Here is a 21,863-nt window from a genome sequence, read left to right as displayed (position 1 = left end):
GCTCCGATGCTTCTTCCTCGGGCCAGTTGAAAGCACATAACACTATACAGGCATCATGTATACAACCTTGCAGAGGTGGAGGATACCAGGACTGTGAATACAAGGCTAGAGAGAACACTGTGGCCATGCATAGCACATGCCACATCAAGGTTGCCCAAAGAGTGGTTCAGGTAGATCTAGAGGAGGGGTTCTCAATCCAGTCCTCAGGAAACACCCAGGTTTTCAGGACATCCACAATAAATATGCACATCTGTTTCATGCATATATATATATTTTTTTAATTTCATTTGTACCCTGCGCTTTCCCACTCATGGCAGGCTCAATGCGGCTTACATGGGGCAATGGAGGGTTAAGTGACTTGCCCAGAGTTCCTCAGTCCAAAGTCCACCACCTTAACCACTAGGCCACTCCTCCACTGTTGCTACTATTTGAGATTCTACATGGAATGTTGCTATTCCACTAGCAACATTCCATGTAGAAGTCGGCCCTTGCAGATCACCAATGTGGCCGCGTAGGCTTCTGTGAGTCTGACGTCCTGCACGTGACTCACAGAAACAGAAGCCTGCGCAGATTTGTACATGGAATGTTGCTAGTGGAATAGCAACATTCCATGTAGAATCTCCAATAGTAGCAACATTCCATGTAGAATCTCCAATAGTATCTATTTTATGTTTTTTACATTTGTACCCCACGCTTTCCCACTCATGGCAGGCTCAGTGCGGCTTACATGGGGCAATGGAGGGTTAAGTGACTTGCCCAGAGTCACAAGGAGCTGCCTGTGCCTGAAGTGGGAATCAAACTCAGTTCCTCAGTTCCCCAGGACCAAAGTCCACCACCCTAACCACTAGGCCACTCCTCCACTCATTATGGATGTCCTGAAGACTAGGCTGAGAACCTCTGAGCTAGAGAGTTACACTATATCTCCCCCTCCATGCCACAGGAGGGGGTTTCTTAGAAACACTTCTCACACAGTTGCAAAAGGGCAGAATCCAATCTTTGCATCCATCTTTATCTTCTGCTTCCCTCCTACCCTGAAAACAAGTAGAAAGCCCTACCTTCCAGTGTTTTAACAGAACTCAGAGCAAAGGTCTCCTCCTTCTCAAACTCATCTCCCATCTCCTCCCAGGCTGCTGCAAAGCTGGGCTTCAGAACTTTCTGCACATGGTCAGCCAGAGTCACCTCCAGGTCCTCCAGCTGCCAAAAGAATGATAGGAGGAGGGGAAAGTGTTTCATCTGCATATGTTATGTGGGAAAAACTTCCTACATCGACATTCTAAGCAAGCAGCACTTAAGCTGTTTGGAATGAACATACACACGCAGGGATTTTGCTCATTTAGCTGTACAAAGGGAAAAGAAAAAAAAACCCCTTTAGATGGCAGGAGTTGTCAGAAGGCAAGTTTACACTGGCTCATGAACTAAGACTACAGCTTTCTGGATCTCTAACATTTAATCACAATCCAAAGCGCACTCTCCTTCTCCAGGAAGAGCTCCCCATTACAGACTGCTACAAAGTATATCATCTTGTACTTAAATGTATTCAACTTTTTAAGCGATTTTATCATGTACAATGAATTTGTTTTCTCAACAGCCCACAGAGGCTGTTAATAAATAAAACATGCGGCATAAATATAATGAGAAAATAGAAAGTTCCTATGGTCAGTGGAATGCAAGTATTAAGGCAAAAGAGCTATGAGTCACACACCTGTGAAAATAATAAGGGAGTCATAGAATCAGCCTTGAGCTGGGTAGCCTTGTGTGAAGCAGAGAAAGTCTGTGCAAGGAGGCAGAAAGAATGTTGCTGGCATTTGTAGATAAGGAAGAAAAGAAAGAACAGGCAGGCTTCAAAGGAAAGGGTTGCTGACGTGCAGGCATTGGGTGTAGTACGAAAGTAAGTGTATATAAACTGAGGAGAATATATGTAACCAAAGCAAAGCAAACATATATCTCTGTATTACTGCTGAATATATATATATTGTGAGTATACTTTGCTTCCAGTATGATGTTCTCATACTGTCAATGATGCACTGCATGAAGTTAGGCTGTGGATAACAGTACTTTATGAAATTCCAGGGCTGGGATGCAAGCAAAGGCCTCCCCTGACATCATGTTGGTGGATCTGTACAAAGCAGCCATGCCCTGCAGCGGAAATGCTACAGTGCCTGATGCTGCCCTGGTGAGATGCAGAAGGGAGAGCTGCTATTTTGCTCCACGTCGCTCTGGTGCCCTGCAGAGGGAAGATGTGCAATGCTACCATGGCGCGATGCAATAGATAGCTGTACCAGGCAGGAAGGTGCTACAGTGCCCCGCACCACTCTGATGCCCTGCAAAGGAAGATGTGCCCGATGCTACTGTAGTGAGATGCAACAGGTAGCTGTACCCTGCAGGAAGGTGCTACAGTGCTGGACATCACTAATGACCTACAGAAGGAAGCTGGATCCTGCTGGCGATTGCTACAGTTAAACCAGGTGATGGGGCAGGGTACAAAGAGTTACTGAGGCAGTGATTCTTAAACACAGACCTCAAGCTCTCACACAGGTCTGGTTTCCAGACTATCTATAATAAACAGTTTATTTTGAACTTGCTATATACTACATTCTTCTAGCAAGCAGTCAAAGTGGTTTACATAGCACTAAAATAAATTGAAAGCGAAATGGAAATCCAATATGTATAAGAAAGTAGTTCAGTCTTTCAGAAGAAAAGCTGCAACATAGTCAAATATTTACACAGTATGAAAAAGCCTGAACCTGCTAAAACCTCAAGGACCGACACTGAGAAACACAGCAAACCAAAAGGGAGAGAAAACAAGAACTCACCACATATTCATCATCATAACCGTCGTCATCCGGCAGCCCAGTGCTTGGGTCACAGTCTCGCACCACAAACTTCATAGTACAGTTAAACGTGCAGGATACTAAGGAGGAAGACACAATAAAATCAGTGATGGGATGCCATCATCCTGGGCTCTCTGCCCATCCTAGTCAGCAGGAAAGCTGCCAATGCATGCTCTTTAGATGACAAACAGTACAGAAGCACCCAAACCCGCTTACTCTAAGAACAACCAAACAGGAACTTTAAAAACATTTTACACGCATTTCCCTGTTTCTCTTTATTCAGCTACCAACTGAATCTTCCTTGTTTATTATTTTGAGTGCAAGCTGGCCGAATGATCCAGCAAGGTCTGGATTCAGCTGAGATTGGACTCCTGTTCATTGGCCTGGCAGGGAAATCATTTTGATGGCATAGCCTAGGTGCTGTTGCCTTCCACCACAGATATGATACAGACAGAATTCACAGCAGCTCTCCTGTAAAGGCACCTGCAGTGGGCTCATCCTCAGGCAGTCTGACGAGGGTGTAACACATCCCTGGCTGGTTGTAAGAGAGGCTGGGGGCTGCCACGTACTGGATGACTTCATAAGCATCTGACGCCTCCATCTGCACTGTGACCCGTTCTAATAACTGGTCATTCAAAGTATTTGTGCAGTCGAACTGTAAGAGAAAAAAATGCAACAGGTAGGCAGTACTCACGATCAACCCTCTCCACACTAACATACTGTACGTTACTCAGACCTATAGCCACTATGAACGAATGATTCAGATGGTGTAAATACCAGGGAAGCGTCACAGGAGTGGTTAGTGCAGCAGCCTGAGAATTCCAACTGCAGCTCCTGCAAGTCGCTTAACCCTTTATTGCCCCAGCTACAAAACAAGTAACTGTATATAATATATAAACCGCTTTGATTGTAACCACAGAAAGACAGTCCATCAAATCCCATCCACATTATGGGCCACCTAGAATATGGATATACCACCAACTGCAGGAATGGAAACTTCAGATTAAAGTTGATAGTCTAAATTTTCCCCCATGCTATCCCACCCCACTAACCTTTTGTCAGCTAGTGGGAGGCCCGATTCAGAAGTTATGTCTTAGGCTACCTCTACTATTTTAGAATGAGCTGGGCAGGCAACCAAGCAGGGTACTTCTCTTTGCTCCCCTTTCTCCTCCCAAACTTTTGCCTCCCAGCAATGCAGTGTGCTCACATGCAGGTCGGCGATCCCAACCACTGCCCAACCCCCTTAGGACTCTTGCAGCCTTACCTGGAAAACAATGTGACCCGTGAAGACGTGCTTAATGCAGCGAACAAAATATTCCGTCTCAGCTTCTGTCAGCTGGATGGGCTCAGACGACTTAAACAATGGACCCAAGTTTCTGAACTCAGGAATGGCGGCCAGTTGCTCTGCAGTGACATATAAGACAGTTGCAAATGTGCCAAGGTAGATTTCCTGCAGCTGTATAACTCTTTATGCTGTGTTCAAATTTCCTTTCCTTAAATCCTGCTAAACCAGTCCAGACAAGTGTGTTCTCTGTCTCCAGCAGATGGAAGCATGTGATGCTCACCTGAGATCCAAGGCACTCAAACCTGATTGACTAGACCAGCACATGCCATCATCTGCTAGAGACAGAGAATGCATTTGTCTGGACTGGTCTAGCATGATGACAAAATAAATAAATAAAAAAATCTAGCAAACTTAAAAATGAGCAAAGAAAGCTGTCCAGCCATGCTTCTGGTATATCTATATATAGAGAAAATAGGCTGAGTATGAAGGTTGCCCTGCAGAATGCTGGAGGGTCTTTGATGGCATTACGATGCCACTTCAAGCATAGCGGAGAACTGGATGTTAGAAATTACTTTTGTAATGTGGAAAGCTGTTGGAAACATGGCACCTCCAAGAAAGGACACTACAGCATGGAACATTTAAAACCACACTGGAGCAACTGCTTTCTCCATAACCAGAGGGCTAGAAAAGTCATTACACTACACAAAGAGATCTGCAGAGCTTCATTCAGTGACAGACGTGCGGGAGACAATTGGCACCATGAGACCTGCAGCTTTTTCACCTGGCAGATATCATGCCAGTGTGCTAGAAGGAAAATGGGAAGTGGAGCGATATAGATTATTGTAATAAGTAAAGATACCTTCCTTCTCCTCTCACCTTGGAATATGTCCTGCCGAGTTGGGGCCATCTTCTCAGGCTTACTGGTAATGGGGGCAATTTCTGTGGAGAGAAATGACAATTGTCAGCCTAAGAGGAGAAATCCAAAAGCTTAGCAAAATGCTTTTCCAGTCTCAAAAACACATGTGAAACAGAACAAAATCTTCAGCTAAATGGGGGCTAGCTAATTTAAAAGTTAATGCAGTAGCCTGAGAGTCACAGTGGATTCTCATCGCTCATTGCACTATACTAAGAAGGAATGTGGTTAGGAGGGAAAAGTGCAATTTATTAGCAACATGACGTGATGTGCGCAGTAAAAGCACCTCATGTCCCACCTCTGCGGATCTACCTTGAGAGTTCTGATTCGTGTAACAAGGTCCCAGTTACCTGGCTTCTGTTCAAAGAATGGAGTGGTGGCCAGTGGAACTGTCTTCATGTCAAAGGGTTTCTCGGACGGCTCCAGGGTGTAATGGTGCAAAGCTTTTTCCAGTCCAAGAATGGACACAGTCAGAGCTGGAAAGCCAACATGGAGAGTTCATGGAAGGAACAAGCAGAGCCTACACAGACATTCAGTAGAGCAAGACGTGCCAGAGGGCAGCCTGAGCAGGACTGAAGATCTGCTGCGGTTAGTCACATGAAATGGGGAATTCTCTTCTCCATGAAGATAAAAGGCTTGAACCTCTAGACATTTCACTGCAGAATGAGACACTAAGTACATTTCCCCTGATTGAACAGCTTTAAAGAGGAGGAGAAAATAATCCCATTCTAAAGGTTTTTCATCCTTCCACATGTATTTTGGCTTCATACATAATCTTATTTTCTTTGATAGGGAAGCCTTTACACTAAATACGTTTTGTCCAAATAGATCTCTGTGTACAAATTTTTAAACTGCAAAGGCAAGAAGTGAAATACAGCAAAAAGGGGAATAATTTAAAAAGATGACCCAGTTAAAAATGAAAGACTATCTCCCCCCCCCAAAAAAAAAACAACCCTGCAAGAGCAAGAAGTGAAATGGGGGCCATAAAGAAAAGAAAAAAAAAAAAAACCGGGCTATGACCCAGTCAGAAAAGAGAGAAAAATTAATACACAAAAAATGCAAAACCTGTGGGCTGTGGGTTCTGACCCACTTCTCAAAGGAAAAACATGAACATACAGCATCTTTGAAAACTGCCCAAGAAAAAGGTACTGGCAGAGATTACTGTTTGCTTTTTATGCAGGTGTTTGGCCAAAATCATGCCATGATCTTGTCTTCCCTAGCCTACACCCACTCCAGGAACCCCTGTGCAAAAATACAGGTAACTCATTACAATTTTCTCCTTGTAACTCACCGTTGAATACATAGTTGGCGTTCAGAACCACCTGTCGCTCTTTCAGCACGTTCAGGTAAAAGGTTGCCCGGTCCCGCACCTCATCATCACTGTCCATCATGCACCTGCACAAGGGAACAAAGCCTAGCTGGGTTACAGGAGTTTGAGGATAGGCCAGCAGAGAAAAATCACTGTAATGCACTCTACGCTGCTCCGACTACAAAGGATTTGCACCAGCTCCAATTGATTCAGAATGCTGCACTAAGACCGACAGAAGGATGTAAACGACATGACCCCATCACATCATTTCTGCAAAAGATTCACTGGCTACCAGTACAATACAGAGCTAAATTTAAAACTTTATACCTGATCTTAAAGGCCCTTAAAGAAAATGGGCCAGAGTACTCGTAGAACAGAATCTCTCTCTACACCCCTCCAAGGTCACCAAGATCCTATCAAGGAGTATCCCTAACCACACCCTCTACCAGCGAGCCTTCTCTGGAGTAGCCCCCATGCTCTGGAATGCACTCCTGTTACTCTGTCTTATCTATTTGTATGTTCCATATTTGCTTACACCCTATCCTATTATTTACTCCTGCTGGAATTCTGCGCCAAAAAAAATTAAAATCCTGCGCACCAAGTTTTCAAGTTCTACAAAATGCTGTGCACAAGCCCCCTTCCTCCCATTCACACCATCCTCCTTTTTTTTGCTGGCCCGGGGTTGAACCAGACCACCGCGTGCTGCCACCCGAAATGTTGAATTCTGCGCAAATTCTGGGCTCCCACAGTTGTTGCACAGAATTCTGGCAGGAGTAATTATTGCATATTGTACTGAAAGTGTAATGTCACATACCTTATACTGTTAATTAAATATTTTTACTGCTGTAATTGTCTATTGCTTTTGTTTGGCTTATTTTTACTGTACACTGCCTTGAGTGAATTCCTTCAAAGAAAGAAAAGCAGTAAATAAATCCTAATAAATAAACTAAAGGGTAAAGCGTCACGGATTTGATATACCACATTTCCGTGGTACAACCAAAGCGATTTATATATATTATATGCAGGTACTCTCGTCTCTAGTGGGCTCACAATCTAAGTTTTTGTACTTTGGATAATGGAAGGTTAAGCGACTTGCTGAGTCACAAGGAGCTACAATGGGAACCAAACCCCGTTCAGACAGTGGAGATGACTTAAGGACCAGGGTGAACCAGAGAAGTGTTCTTTAAAAAAAAAAAATTTAATAAATTTACATAAAACCATACGAGGAGAGTGCATGACCACAGGAAGGACTCAACACGGACCGTGTTTTAGCGATAACGCCTGCCTTGGGAGTCCACAGTATATCAATCAGCTTTTTCCTAGCATTGTCAATAGAGGTGAAATGCTGCTGGTCACATTTTTGATGTGTGCTACAATAAGCCATTTTGCCATGGGGAAAAAGCTATTTACCTCACACAACACTGTAAAAGACACCCCTGTACTACATTCGTATTGGTGGCCCTATGAGGTCCTTAACACCCCCTTCCTAGCTGGTGCTTTACTTTGCCCACCCACCACAGAACACACAAGCAAGTGACCAGACAGCTCAGAGTACACATGAAAAGCACAGTGATGCTCAGGGGTGGCCAATCATGGTCCTCAATTCAGTCGTGTTTTCAAGACTTCCACAATGACAATGCATGTGACCTATTTGCATACCAATAGAAGAAGAACCTGTAAATCAATCTCATGCATATTCATTGTGGAAATCTTAATAACCCAGCTGGGTTGTCAGACTACAGCACTCAACTCTCTCATTGCTGCCTTTGCTAACAAACAGTAAACAGCCTTAGTTAGCCCACAATCCTACCTCTGTAACAGGACCAGTACGCTGGGAAGAAGGTTCTCATTTTGGGCACCAAATTTGGCCAACGCACTAACAGCAGCTGGAAAACACACACAAAAATCTTAGGTGACTTTGCACATATATACACCCTGCTGCACCAAAATAGCTATATGTCACTGAGGAAGAATGTGCCTTTAATGAGCAGTACTGTTGGCCGCTTAGACCCACTAAATGTCCTGGAAGCTGCAAAGTAAAGCTCTGTCCTCTTCCTCAGGTAAAGCTTCTAAATGCTGGGCAACAGAATTCCTGTCCTCTCTCTCTTATATCCCATCCCAGACCTGATGAAGCAGCTGCAAGCTGAGCAGAAAAATCCCAGAAGGACTACTTACCCGCCCTGACAGCCTCATTCTCCAACACCACTCTGTTGAAGATGAACCGGATGTATTTGGATGGCGTTGGGGTCCTCGGCCCCTCTCGGCCCAACAGGTGCAGGATCTTGGTAGCCAGCACGGTGTGTTCACAGTCCTCGATAAATTCACAGAGGTGAGCCAGACCAGACTCCTTGCTCTCAGGATTCTCTTCAATGATGCCAATAATACAATCTACAATGGCTCGCTTGTACTCAAACCCACCCTAGGAAGCGAAGAGCAGATGCAGCACATTACTGTACAGCCCCATGCCCCCCTCCAGCACTTTTTTCTCCTCATCCCGAGTTCCTAAAAACATGCAGCTAAATTTCCAGTATCTCTCCCCTCACCATCAGGGATTCAAGATATCCACAAGAGCAATCTGCATATTCAGAGTCTCCAATATATGCAGGCCGATCTCATGCATATTCACTGTACATATCCTAAAAACCCCATTGGCAGCGAGGTTCCCAGGACAGGTTTGGGAAGTTTTGTCCTACAGATAGGGCAGTGTAAAAAGCGCCTGCAGTCAAAGCAAAGCACACAGGTTCTCAACAAAGCATCACTGTATGGAGAGGGTGGGCAATTTTCAAACAGCCCATTTACCTGGGAGTAAATAAGTTTTGGAAATTGCCTTTATTATGAGAGAGACAGTGTTTGTGTAATATTGGAGTGGAGGAGTGGCCTAGTGGTTAGGGTGGTGGACTTTGGTCCTGGGGAACTGGGTTCAATTCCCACTGCAGGCACAGGCAGCTCCTTGTGACTCTGGGCAAGTCACTTAACCCTCCATTGCCCCAGGTACAAATAAGTACCTAAGCCACATTGAGCCTGCCATGAGTGGGAAAGTGCGGGGTACAAATAAATAAATAAAAAAATATATATATACACACATATATAGAATTTAATACTTTATGATGTTCCGTTATGTATATTTACAGGACTGATCTGGAGGAGGTGGTTTTGGGATGTCGATTGTCATAAATGTCAAAAGCTTCGAGTGAGAGAAGCTGTCAGGATTTCTTGTTTTGACAGCACACACTCTCTCCCCCCCTCCCCAGAACCTGCCTCCCTAGATGACCACCTAATGCTTAAGCCAGACCTGTACTGTAATTCATTGGCCAACTGGTGCACTTACAGGTAGTTTAAAAAAAAACTCAGCTACTCATTTGGTGACAGAAATTTCCATTTGAAAGCAAGTAAGGCCAGTACTGGAAACCTTGCATTGGCTACCTATGACCCAAAGAAGATACATTTAACATTTAAATTCTTTTTCTTTTGAAATTTCCTTGTGTGTGTAGGATTTTATTCCACACTAAGCAATATCAGTTTTTTGAACCTAAACAGTTGGATATTTTCTTAAAAGGTAAAGAGAGTATTATTGTGAAAATTTAGACCCGAATGTAACACTGTATAGCAGCTTGGAATAAGTCAACAAGGAATGGCGCAGTCTTTGATTTGATTTAATAGAATGTCTATAAGTTTGATACTTATAGTTTGATTATTTTCTCCTAATTCTTGGATCATTTTCCTTTAATTTGTGGACGATAGAAGTTTTTTTTGTTATTTCCTTATTTTCATTTTTTTTTTTATAATTATGATATTTCACGCATTGTGTATTATTATTCTTGATTGAATACTATGCTTATTAAAATGTTTATAAATAAATAAATAAAAAACATTTAAATTCTTGGGGTCGTTTACTAACACAGGGCATGCTAAAAATGCTAGTAAACAGGGCCCTTAGCGTCTGACATCCTCAGAGCTATCTTAATGCACTGAAAAATCTGTTCCAAGTCGTGCACTGTTTATTGCTTGTTTGGCATTTACTATACCACCTTGGTAAAGTGCATCCAAGATATAAAATGGAGTACTGGAGTGAGCTGCAGCTTAATCAGGAAGGAGGAATATAAAATAGAAGGGTCCAGAGGCTTAATACAGCTGTTTTTGCTCCTCTCACAATACGCACATAATGCAAATCTAGGGGGTCTTTTACTAAAGCTTAGCTCGAGTAATCTGCAAGCAGGGCCCCTTTTATTCCTATGGGCCCTGCTGCAGATCATTCGAGCTAAGCTTTAGTAAAAGACCCCCCCCCCCCCCAGTTACTAACACAGCACTTACTTCTGCCAACTTTATCCTACTACTACTACTATTTAGCATTTCTATAGCGCTACAAGGCGTACGCAGCGCTGCACAAACATAGAAGAAAGACAGTCCCTGCTCAAAGAGCTTACAATCTAATAGACAAAAAATAAATAAAGTAAGCAAATCAAATCAATTAATGTGAACGGGAAGGAAGAGAGGAGGGTAGGTGGAGGCGAGTGGTTACGAGTCAAAAGCAATGTTAAAGAGGTGGGCTTTCAGTCTAGATTTAAAGGTGGCCAAGGATGGGGCAAGACGTAGGGGCTCAGGAAGTTTATTCCAGGCGTAGGGTGCAGCGAGACAGAAGGCGCGAAGTCTGGAGTTGGCAGTAGTGGAGAAGGGAACAGATAAGAAGGATTTATCCATGGAGCGGAGTGCACGGGAAGGGGTGTAGGGAAGGACAAGTGTGGAGAGATACTGGGGAGCAGCAGAATGAGTACATTTATAGGTTAGTAGAATAAGTTTGAACAGGATGCGAAAACGGATAAGGAGCCAGTGAAGCGACTTGAGGAGAGGGGTAGTATGAGTAAAGCGACCCTGGCGGAAGATGAGACGGGCAGCAGAGTTTTGAACCGACTGCAACAGCAGCAAAATATGTAGATTGAAGCAATCAGATTGACTATTCTGCTGAACACTCCTAACAATGTAAACCTGTAACACCTTCATTTTTATTAATTAAAAAGACCTAGTAAAAATCAAAAAGTCACTGTTAGAAGAAAACAAAATCAAGAGCTCTCCATTCAAAACAGTCCCTTTTTTTCCTGCAATAAATCCCAAAGACATCCTTCAGAATGAAACTATACGTACTGTGGACGATGTACCTTTCTGCCCGTAAGATTTCCACGCCCACAAACTTATTTCAGTTGCCACATGAAAGGGTTAAATCAGCAGTATTCCATATTAAAGATCTTGACACAACCACATCGTCTGCTGTGCTGTTCCTGCAGAACGTCTTAACCCTGGACTAAGTCCCCACTCCCGCTGGTCAAAGCCTCTTGCTACTCACATCATCCCGCAGCATGTTTGAGAGGAAGGTCATCAGGACGCTGTGTTTCCTGGGGTACTTCTGGCATAATGCACTGATCGCTTGAACTACCACCACCTGCACAGACAGCCCAGTATCCAACATTAATACTGCATACCACGCACAAAACAAAAAAAGCGTTTCTCATCATTTATTTCAGTAGTAGCTCAAGGTGAGTTACATTCAGGTACACTCATGCACTATCCACAGAAAGGTCTATTTTCAAACCGGCAAGATAACCAGTTAAATTTTAGCAGGTTATCTTTTAGGAGAAATTTCAGCTGAACCTATCCAACTAGGCTTGCAATTCAAACTTCATGAACTTCTGTTGACCTGATCTACCATGCTCAATCAGGTCTACCTGAACTTAAAACCCCCTTGGCTTTGTGATCCCTTTGTGACAGTGGCGATCCTAGGTCGGCTGCCACCTGGGGCGGATCGCCGCTGCGCACCCCCCCCCCCCGGGTGCAGTACGACACCAAGCCTCCCCCCCCCCCCCCCCCCGGCGCATCAAGCCCCTTCCCCGCGGGTGCATTCTTGGCTGCTGGAGGGTGCAGAGAGCAGCTGCGCGCCTGTCGGCTCCACTGGCTCCCTCTGCCCCGGAACAGGAAGTAACCTGTTCCGGGGCAGAGGGAGCAGGAAACCAGCGGAGCCGACAGGCACGTGGCAGCTCTCTGCACTCTCCAGCAGTGTGCACCCGCGGCGGACCGCCCCCACCCTTCCTACACCACTGCTTTGTGATGGTCTCTAAACTCCTATCTTCCAATCCCCTTCCATTGTAAAACGATGGCCTCTATTCTCCTCCCTTTCCAATACTCATTCCCACCCACCAGAACCCCAGAAAGCCTCAAAAGGCCTAGGAGGGCAAGGTCCTATCTCCCAGCTCAGCACTTCGTACTCATTTATTCACTGACGCTAGTCAACAGGGAATGAGGCAGTGTTTGGGAGATGCTTACTGAAAAGGATGCTATACTAAGACACAGCTCTTACTTTGAATTCATCTGATATTTCGGATACAAAGGAGGAAATCTGTTTCATGAGTCGGTCCACGCTGCTCTCACTGCCAGTCTTCAGCAGCGTGGTGATAGCAAGAGTAGCGATACTGCGGTTGGAGTCTGTGATTAAATTTTCCAGATCCAGGTTGCAAGCAGTGACTGCTGATGGGTGTTTCATTGCCACCTTGGAGGGAAAGCATCAGACAGGTGTTGGTTAAGGAGAAATTAGATCTTACCTGCTAATTTGCTTTCCTTTAGTCCCTCCGGACCGGACCAGTCTCCAGCTGCTGGAAGGCGAGCACAACCCATCAGTTCAATCCTGGTCCGGTCCGGAAGGGACGCTAAGGAACTATCAAATGCTGCTGGAGTTGCATTTTCATTCTTAAAAGCTCCCTTTGTACCAGTGTACACGTTTTGTAGTAACACGTGTATAGGCCTTCTGATTCTAGAAGTTCACAGTTTGGAATTTTAGGATTTTTTTTAAAGCAATTAGGTACTTCTCCAGGGTAAAAGGGGGGTTTTCGGTTACATTTTCATCAAGGAAATACATTTTAGCAGATTTTTAGGTGGATTCTATTCAGTGACCTAAAACCCACGATTTTCCAGTGCCAGCACCTCTCCTTCCCCCCACCCTCCCGTCTTCCAGCCCTAGCCCCAGCCATCAGCCTCAGCTTTCCTCCTTCTCCCAGTCTCCTGCGTTAGCAACAGCCTCCTCCTTCTCCTAGCCCCCAGCATCAGCTCCTCCCTCTCTCTCAGCCTCAGCTGAAGCTCCCAGTCCGCTTCTCCTATCTGCCCAGCAATGGCATGCTGTTCACAGTAGTAGAAACTTGCTGCTTCCCTCCCACCACACAGCCTGCTTCTCCTTTGGCGGCTGTCACTGCAGGGGAGTTTAAAAAAAAAAAGCAAAAAAAAAAAGCTGATGGCCAGAATAATAGATGCAGGTTGAATGGTGGGAGGGAAACAGCAGGCTCGGGCCACTCCAAAGAACACACCAGCACAGGTAGGACCCTCAAGCACCCCTCCCCCCCCCACTCCAGTGACATCAAACAGCAAGGGTAGCTACAGGGTGGGTGACGTCAAAGTGCCCCTGCACAGACCATTTTTCAGGGTTTTTCGGTCATAAGCTGAAATCTCACTGGATTTACGACTATGATCTTAGTCCGTAAATAAAGGGATGTGTATAAAAGGCAGTGTACAGCACTGGCTGTTCGATTTCCTTTTACCCAGTTCGGCTGTTGTCACTTCACCAGAGAAGTTGCCCTTTGACCTTTTTCTGAACAGCTGGGGAAAGTAAAATAAAGGAAGACCCAGGTCACTTTCTGGCAGTCTACCGCACTACATTTTTAACTTAAATCACACCAATAAGACAGGTCTTAACAGATATCTGCAACCATAAAATTATATTGCTTTATCACCCATCCATTTTTCTGTTACTCACCTTACTCCCCCCACCCTGCCTTTCTCTGAAACTGTCACTGGAATGCTTTGATGTTTCTGATATTGTAATTGTTTGCTCATTCTGACCTGAAGGTGGTTCTGCCCTCCAAAGCTAGTCAAAAAAACGTACTGTTAGTCCAATTAATAGGGTATCATCTTATTTTCTTTTGTATGTTGTTTCCATGTATTACCTTGAAAGTGGACTACCAAGGCAACCACACTATTTTAACAATCACAAAACTTTTCAGATGGGTTCCGACGATCAGCCTCATAATCTCTGCTTATAAGCAGGAATCTCACCTTGTTCAGAGTCCTTACAGCTGCATACCTTAGTGCAGGTTTGGGAGAACTACAGAAAAGCTGCAACACTGAGAACAAAAGAAGGGTGAAAACATTGTCAGCTCACAGGGAACAGTATCTTAACATAAAGCCTTCATTACCCTTTACAGCCTCTTCCTAATTCACCAAGCACCTCAAAATAAGGACTTTCTAAATCCCAGAATCTGTAGCTCTGTCAGTGAGGGCCCTTCCTTCTGGGATTGTCTGCTCAGAAACAACTGTTTCTTCTTCTGATGGACTTACAGTAAACATTTATAGGAAAAAGAATGCAAGCTGAGCTAGTGACAGATGGCAGAAAAAGACCAACTTGGCCCATCCATCTTCTGCTCTGTTGAGTCTCTTCCACTTTGGAGGAGTGGCCTAGTGGTTAGGGTGGTGGACTTTGGTCCTGGGGAACTGAGGAAGTGAGTTTGATTCCCGGCACAGGCAGCTCCTTGTGACTCTGAGCAAGTCATTTAACCCTCCATTGCCCCATGTAAGTCGCATTGAGCCTGCCATGAGTGGGAAAGCGCGGGGTACAAATGTAACAAAAATAAAATAGCTCCCATCACTCATTAACCACAGGTGAGGTTACCATAGCTGCTGACCCACCGCAGATGTCTCCCCTATCACTGACCTGAGACAGCAGGTGCCAGCTCCCTAGCTGTACAGTTTGGAAGGTGGATGATGGCAGATGCAGCTTCATAGATAACCATTTCGTGTTTATTACGGAGGCAGCTCTCAATGAAGTCAAATAAAGGACTGTTGTGCCTGGAAAAGAAAGAGCACGCTTTACATCAATAAGAGAATATAGATGGGAGTGGAGGAGTGGCCTAGTGGTTAGGGTGGTGGACTTTGGTCCTGGGGAACTGAGGAACTGAGTTCGATTCCCGGCACAGGCAGCTCCTTGTGACTCTGGGCAAGTCACTTAACCCTCCATTGCCCCATGTAAGCCGCATTGAGCCTGCCATGAGTGGGAAAGCGCAGGGTACAAATGTAACAAAAATAAAATAGATACTATTGGAGATTCTACATGGAATGTTGCTACTATTGGACATTCTACATGGAATGTTGCTATTCCACTAGCAACATTCCATGTAGAAGGCTGCGCAGGCTTCTGTTTCTGTGAGGACGTCAGACTCACAGAAGCAGAAGCCTGCGCGGCCACATTGGTGATCTGCAAGGGCCGACTTCTACATGGAATGTTGCTAGTGGAATAGCAACATTCCACGTAGAATCTCAAACAGTAGCAACAGTGGAGGAGTGGCCTAGTGGTTAGGGTGGTGGACTTTGGTCCTGAGGAACTGAGTTCGATTCCTGGCACAGGCAGCTCCTTGTGACTCTGGGCAAGTCACTTAACCCTCCATTGCCCCATGTAAGCCGCATTGAGCTTGCCATGAGTGGGAAAGCGCAGGGTACAAATGTAACAAAAATAAAATAGATACTATTGGAGATTCTACATGGAATGTTGCTACTATTGGACATTCTACATGGAATGTTGCTATTCCACTAGCAACATTCCATGTAGAAGGCTGCGCAGGCTTCTGTTTCTGTGAGGACGTCAGACTCACAGAAGCAGAAGCCTGCGCGGCCACATTGGTGATCTGCAAGGGCCGACTTCTACATGGAATGTTGCTAGTGGAATAGCAACATTCCACGTAGAATCTCAAACAGTAGCAACAGTGGAGGAGTGGCCTAGTGGTTAGGGTGGTGGACTTTGATCCTGAGGAACTGAGTTCGATTCCCACTTCAGGCAGCTCCTTGTGACTCTGGGCAAGTCACTTAACCCTCCATTGCCCCACGTAAGCTGCATTGAGCCTGCCATGAGTGGGGAAAGCGCGGGGTACAAATGTAACAAACAAATACTGGGGAAAAATCCCGAGACAGAACTTAATCTAGAAGGGTAAACTATCAGCTCAGATGTGGCTTCATGGCTCGTCTCAAGTGTTTGGCTCTTTATTCCACTCCTGTTACAAGCTCTTGCTCCTGCCACCTAGCAGTCACCTGAGGAACAGCATCATTGTCTTGGGTCACAGGCACGCTACAGACTGCATGTGTATTTTTGCCCTACTACATGGTAATTTTCCTGTCATCCCTAAGGAGAAGTTAGGGCTTACCTAACCGCTATGGTTGTACCCACGGAAAGGCGGTATATCAAATCAATGACCTTTAACCTGTTTTGCGGTGCTGGGCCAGTTCAGGGCTTTGCCCTTCGGTCTTGCCACAGCACCAAGAACATTTACCAAGGTTACGGTGGTGGTGGCGGCGGCTTTTCTTTGGCGTCAGAGAATCAGATTTCACCCGTATCTTAATGACTGGTTCATTCGTGCACCATCCTATTCAGGAAGTTTAGCGACAGTTGTTCATCTTCGGCAGTCATTGAATTGGGTGATCAATTTCGAGAAGAGCAGACTATATCACCTATCCTCATCTAAAAGATCACCTCTTTAATTTACTATATTACAGCTATATCCATTCTATGTCACCTTGTAAACCTGATATTTATTTATTGTATTTGTACCCCACATTTTCCCACCTTTTTGCAGGCTCAATGTGGCTTACAGAGTATAGATATGATAACGTCGTTACATGATTTAAAAACAGTCGATCACAAGCAGAGGTGAAAGAAGATTTAGATGGAAGGTGTTAGGTAAGGTCGTGTGAGAGGTGCTTTTTGGTGTACTTGGGTAGTTTAAGGAATGATTTGTTTCATTGAGGGTGACTTTTGTAGGCTTTGTTGAAGAGATGTGTTTTCAGAGCTTTGCGAAAGCTGGTTAGATTGGTCATGGTTTTCAGGGCCATGGGTAGTGCGTTCCAAGACGGAGTGCTTTTGTATGCAAAGGTAGTGGCATAAGCCTGTTTGTATTTCATTCCTTTACAGCTGGGGAAGTTCAGATTGAGGAATTTGCGGGCCGATCTTTTGGCATTTCTGGGCGGTAAGTCCACTAGGTTTAACATATAGAGTGGGGCATCTGCGTGAATGATTTTGTGTACAGTCGTGCAGATCTTGAACTCAATTCATTCCTTGAGCGGGAGCCAGTGCAGTTTTTCTCTTAGGGGTTTTGCACTTTTGTATTTAGGTGTTCCAAAAATGAGTCTGGCTGCGGTGTTCTATGTAAACCGCATTGAACCTGCTAATAAGTGGGAAAACGTTATAAGCGTTACAAATAAATAAATAAACTATCACAGATGCTGGAGTATCTGGTCATTCTATTTGACACAGCAAGGGAGAGGATCTTTCTCATGGAACGCAGGAGGTCGAAGCTGGTTTGACAGATTAATCTTCTCCTCAGTCAAGGGATCAATGATGGTGACAATGGAAGCGATGCTATGGGAAAGGGCTCATATGCAGCCCATACAGGAGTCTCTTCTCAGCCACTGGTCTGCAGTGTCGCAAAAGTACGACCATCTTCCTTGGACGCTGGTTGCCAGAAAAAGTATGCAGTGGTGGTTTGTCGCCCAGAAATTTGACCATTGGAGAGCCCTTTCCGATAACCCAATGGGAGGTGGTGACAATGGACTCCAGCAAGTCGGGTTGGGGAGCTAATTACAAGTTCCATCTGGCACAAAAGGCACATGGACGGAACAGGAGTCTCAGTAGTCAATAAATTGCTTGGCGCTCAGGGCAGTGCGGAATGCTCTTCCCACTCTCAGCTCCGCGTCTGGTGAGCCCCATTCTGCTCTGGTAAAAAGAATCAGGTGTTTTCCTACTGGTTGCCCCAAAGTACGGGCCCCCAAATTCTCGCTGTGAACTCTGGGCTCCTGCCAAAGTTCCAGAAGCTTTCTCTCTATCTCTTGTTCAGCTGCTCTAAAAGGACTGCACCCTAGAAAGGAAATGTACTCTGCTGGGATGCAGTCATCTTTCCTGGGCGATACTTCTGGATCTCTCAAAAGTGTCCCCATAGAGGAAGAGTAATGACCCAACCCTCACAGTCTGGAGGCCTCAGCACCTTGGACAAGTCCTTCACCAGGGAGATCAACTAATCTTTCTTCCTCACAAGTGAAGCAGTAGCCTGTCATGCTGAGTGGGGAAAATTGACTGCCATAGTCTGCACTCAGCCTCAACAGATTTTCACAGTATCCTTGATTTGGAACTGATCACTGTCACGATGAAATCCCCTTCCCCCACTTGGGACAGCTTTTCTGCTTCTCTTCTCCCGGACGTTTCTTTCCTCCACTATGTATAGTATATGTATATGGCTGCCTGCACCACATCCATTCCTGGTCCCCTGTCAAGAGTAGGGGAGGAGAAAAGGAGGAACAGCAGTTAACTGGATCTTCTCACCCCTCCAAAAAAAAAAAAAAGTGTGACCCTCCATCACAAAGGCAAGACTTGGGGGTGGGGATGAGGGCAAGAGGAACGCCGCTCCACTGGATTCTACACCACTGAGCCTCCTGACCAGCATCAACTGTTCCAAGTCCTCTTGCTACACAGGGATAAGCCAGCAGCTAAAATCCTGATTGGGCCCGGACTCCTCTCCAGGCTAGACACAAGCTGCACAGATCTGTCTATATCTGCTGAAGGCTGAGAAATACTGGTTAGCTGAAAGCATCTGCTTGCAGGAGAATGTAAACTTGCTGAACAGGAGGCAGGATGAGGAATGGAATTTACAAGCCAAACCAAAAAAGTACAATGGGCCTCCAAGAATGGGTTGGCATCTAAATCTTTTGTTTGCCTTGAATGGAATTTATATGCTTGTCTGAGATTTAAAGAGGCCAAAAACAAACGCTGGCCTTAAGGGATGGCATATAGGGCAACCTACCCATTTGTTTTCTTACAGACCTGCCAGTAACTTAGCTGTTTGCTGGCCAGTATGGTGAACCTTTTTCTGGCAGCTGGTCCCTTCTGAGAGGCGGATACTGTACAAGGGTGTGCACTTGCTGCAACCAATGACAGCAAGAAATGAATCAAGGTAACACCTTTCACTGGCTCACTCTAAAGCAGGGATTCTTGACCCAGTCCTCAGGACACACCTAACCAGTCAGGTATTAATCCGCAAACGAACCTTTTCCGGAGATACGAAGGTGGAAGAACGAGAGGACATGAAATGAGATTGAAGGGGGGCAGACTCAAGAAAAATGTCAGGAAGTATTTCTTCACGGAGAGAGTGGTGGATGCTTGGAATGCCCTCCCGCGGGAGGTGGTGGAGATGAAAACGGTAACGGAATTCAAACAGGCGTGGGATAAACATAAAGGAATCCTGTTCAGAAGGAATGGATCCTCAGGAGCTTAGCCGAGATTGGGTGGCAGAGCCAGTGGTGGGAGGTGGGACTGGAGGTTGGGAGGCAGGGATAGTGCTGGGCAGACTTATACGGTCTGTGCCAGAGCTGGTGGTGGGAGGCGGGGATAGTGCTGGGCAGACTTATACGGTCTGTGCCAGAGCCGGTGGTTGGGAGGCGGGGCTGGTGGTTGGGAGGCGGGGATAGTGCTGGGCAGACTTATACAGTCTGTGCCAGAGCTGGTGGTGGGAGGCGGGGTAGTGCTGGGCAGACTTATATGGTCTGTGCCCTAAAGAGCATAGGTACAAATCAAAGTAGGGTATACACAAAAAGTAGCACACATGAGTTGTCTTGTTGGGCAGACTGGATGGACCGTGCAGGTCTTTTTCTGCCGTCATCTACTATGTTAGTATGTTACTTGCAGTCATCCCCTTTTTCATGCCACTGGTCCTCAACTTGCCACCTCTGCACATTTCCCCCAATGCTTAAGTAACCCTAGGCTTTATATCCATTCCTTTCCATTTTTCTACGCCTACCTCCCAACGCTCTTTTCCTTCTGAACCCAATCCCTCCTATGTTTAACTTCTTTCCGTTAACCCCATTAGTTTTGCGTTTACCACAAACTGTATATTCTTCTTACGACTTAGTAACAATATAAATAATGACAATGTAAGCCGCATTGAGCCTGCCATATGTGGGAAAGCGCGGGATACAAATGTAATAAATAATAATAATATTTCCTTTAGGACCTGTTCTGGTAACAGGAATAGGGAGATGCTCCAAGATTTATCTGCATAGCCCATTACCTCAGCGTTATTACTAACTCTAGGCCTCCAGTTGGATCACTTTTACAGTTTTTTCTAGTTAAGACAAATCTAAGCAAATGATGACATGCCTAGCAAGAAAAATAAAGAAATCTGGCAGAGCAGGTAACGTTCCTACCGCTACTTACCCCTCATCAGCCTCTTCTAGAAGCCGACTGGCAATGCGGATCAGCATGCAGTATGCAAACGGTGACTTCAGCCCACACTTGGTGAATTTATTCAGCATCTTGGAGACTGCCAGTCGGTCGTTCTTGCGTAGGTAGTACAGCAGACCCAAGGCATGGTACTGTGCCAGGGAAGACAAGACAAGAACATTACACCAGCCTGATGTAGATATAATGACCATAAAACTAAAGGCTGAATCCTGTATCTCCAGGTGATGTTTGGCTGATGGGACCTGCCAGGCAAAAGATTTCCTTAGACACCACTCATTTTCTCCTCACTGTCACGCCTCTGGCCATCATGTTAAACTTTTTGAGACGGTTGTGGTGTCTTCCCCCAACCCTGGCTTCAATAAGAATGCTGCAACCAATGACAGCAAGAAATGAATCAAGGTAACAGCTTTCACTGGCTCACTCTAAAGCAGGGATTCTTAACCCAGTCCTCAGGACACACCTAACCAGTCAGGTTTTCAGGATATCTACAATGAATATGCATGAGAACTTTTGCATGCACTACCTCCATTCTATGCAAATTTCTCTCTTATTCATTCCCGGCCAGCTGTTTGCCCCAAGTTTCACTTCCTTCTGTTTTCCCCTGTCTGAGCCCTGAGTTTCAGCACTCTTCATTCTTCCCCACTTAAGGAGGAAGGTAAAACTCAGGGCTATTTTCCTGCTCCAGCTCCTTTCCCCAGTACTCTCAAATGCCTTCATGTTCATACACTTCACTTCCACAATGTACTGCTGATTTGAATCAGAAGTGGCAACATATAGGAAAATCTTGTGCACCACTGCACATTTTTAGTAGGCAGAATAAAAAAAAAAAAAGTATAGGTTTTATTTAAATGTTATTCTTTCTTTCTTTTGGGGGTGGAGGAGGTCAGGAGTTGCTTATTATTTTTGACCCATTTTCCTTTCTATTTCCTCCAGTGTCTCTCTCTTTTGGGAGCCAGCCTGCAACAGAAGGTCCTTAAAGAGCATGCTGCAATGTCTACTGTTCTCCTGCTTACGGACAGCAGTGGTGCTTCACCAGCCAGACCCAACTCCTCTGCTGCCTATTCACAGCAGTGCTTTTTGCCAGCCCAGATCTGTATCCTCTCTTTCACTGGAATTACAGTTCATTCTCTTGCCCATCCACTGTCCAAGGATTGCCTCTTAGGCATACAAAAGTGCCAAACTTTCAGTGCCTGGGATTTTTCCAGACTTGGTTTGCATAC

At 45.2% G+C, this 21,863-nt stretch overlaps 1 protein-coding gene across 1 annotated transcript in view; it reads right to left on the bottom strand.

The window, feature by feature from the left end:
• The window catches only part of COPG2 (coatomer protein complex subunit gamma 2), a 37,983-nt gene that overhangs the window by 825 nt on the left and 15,295 nt on the right, over positions 1-21,863 (bottom strand). Inside the window, exons 9-22 of the mRNA XM_030216017.1 lie at positions 20,617-20,774; positions 15,082-15,215; positions 14,427-14,494; positions 12,685-12,873; positions 11,677-11,772; positions 8,514-8,757; positions 8,149-8,224; positions 6,321-6,424; positions 5,380-5,505; positions 4,993-5,055; positions 4,096-4,235; positions 3,315-3,486; positions 2,814-2,911; positions 1,056-1,194 (exon numbers count right to left, since the gene is read on the bottom strand). Of these exons, the coding sequence (XP_030071877.1) occupies positions 1,056-1,194; positions 2,814-2,911; positions 3,315-3,486; positions 4,096-4,235; positions 4,993-5,055; positions 5,380-5,505; positions 6,321-6,424; positions 8,149-8,224; positions 8,514-8,757; positions 11,677-11,772; positions 12,685-12,873; positions 14,427-14,494; positions 15,082-15,215; positions 20,617-20,774 (1,807 nt within the window). The remainder of the gene's footprint in view (positions 1-1,055; positions 1,195-2,813; positions 2,912-3,314; positions 3,487-4,095; positions 4,236-4,992; positions 5,056-5,379; positions 5,506-6,320; positions 6,425-8,148; positions 8,225-8,513; positions 8,758-11,676; positions 11,773-12,684; positions 12,874-14,426; positions 14,495-15,081; positions 15,216-20,616; positions 20,775-21,863) is intronic.

This window comes from Microcaecilia unicolor, chromosome 10 (assembly GCF_901765095.1).
Source record: "Microcaecilia unicolor chromosome 10, aMicUni1.1, whole genome shotgun sequence".
NCBI classification, from domain to species: Eukaryota; Metazoa; Chordata; class Amphibia; order Gymnophiona; family Siphonopidae; genus Microcaecilia; species Microcaecilia unicolor.
This window is presented reverse-complemented; position numbering and strand designations above follow the sequence as displayed.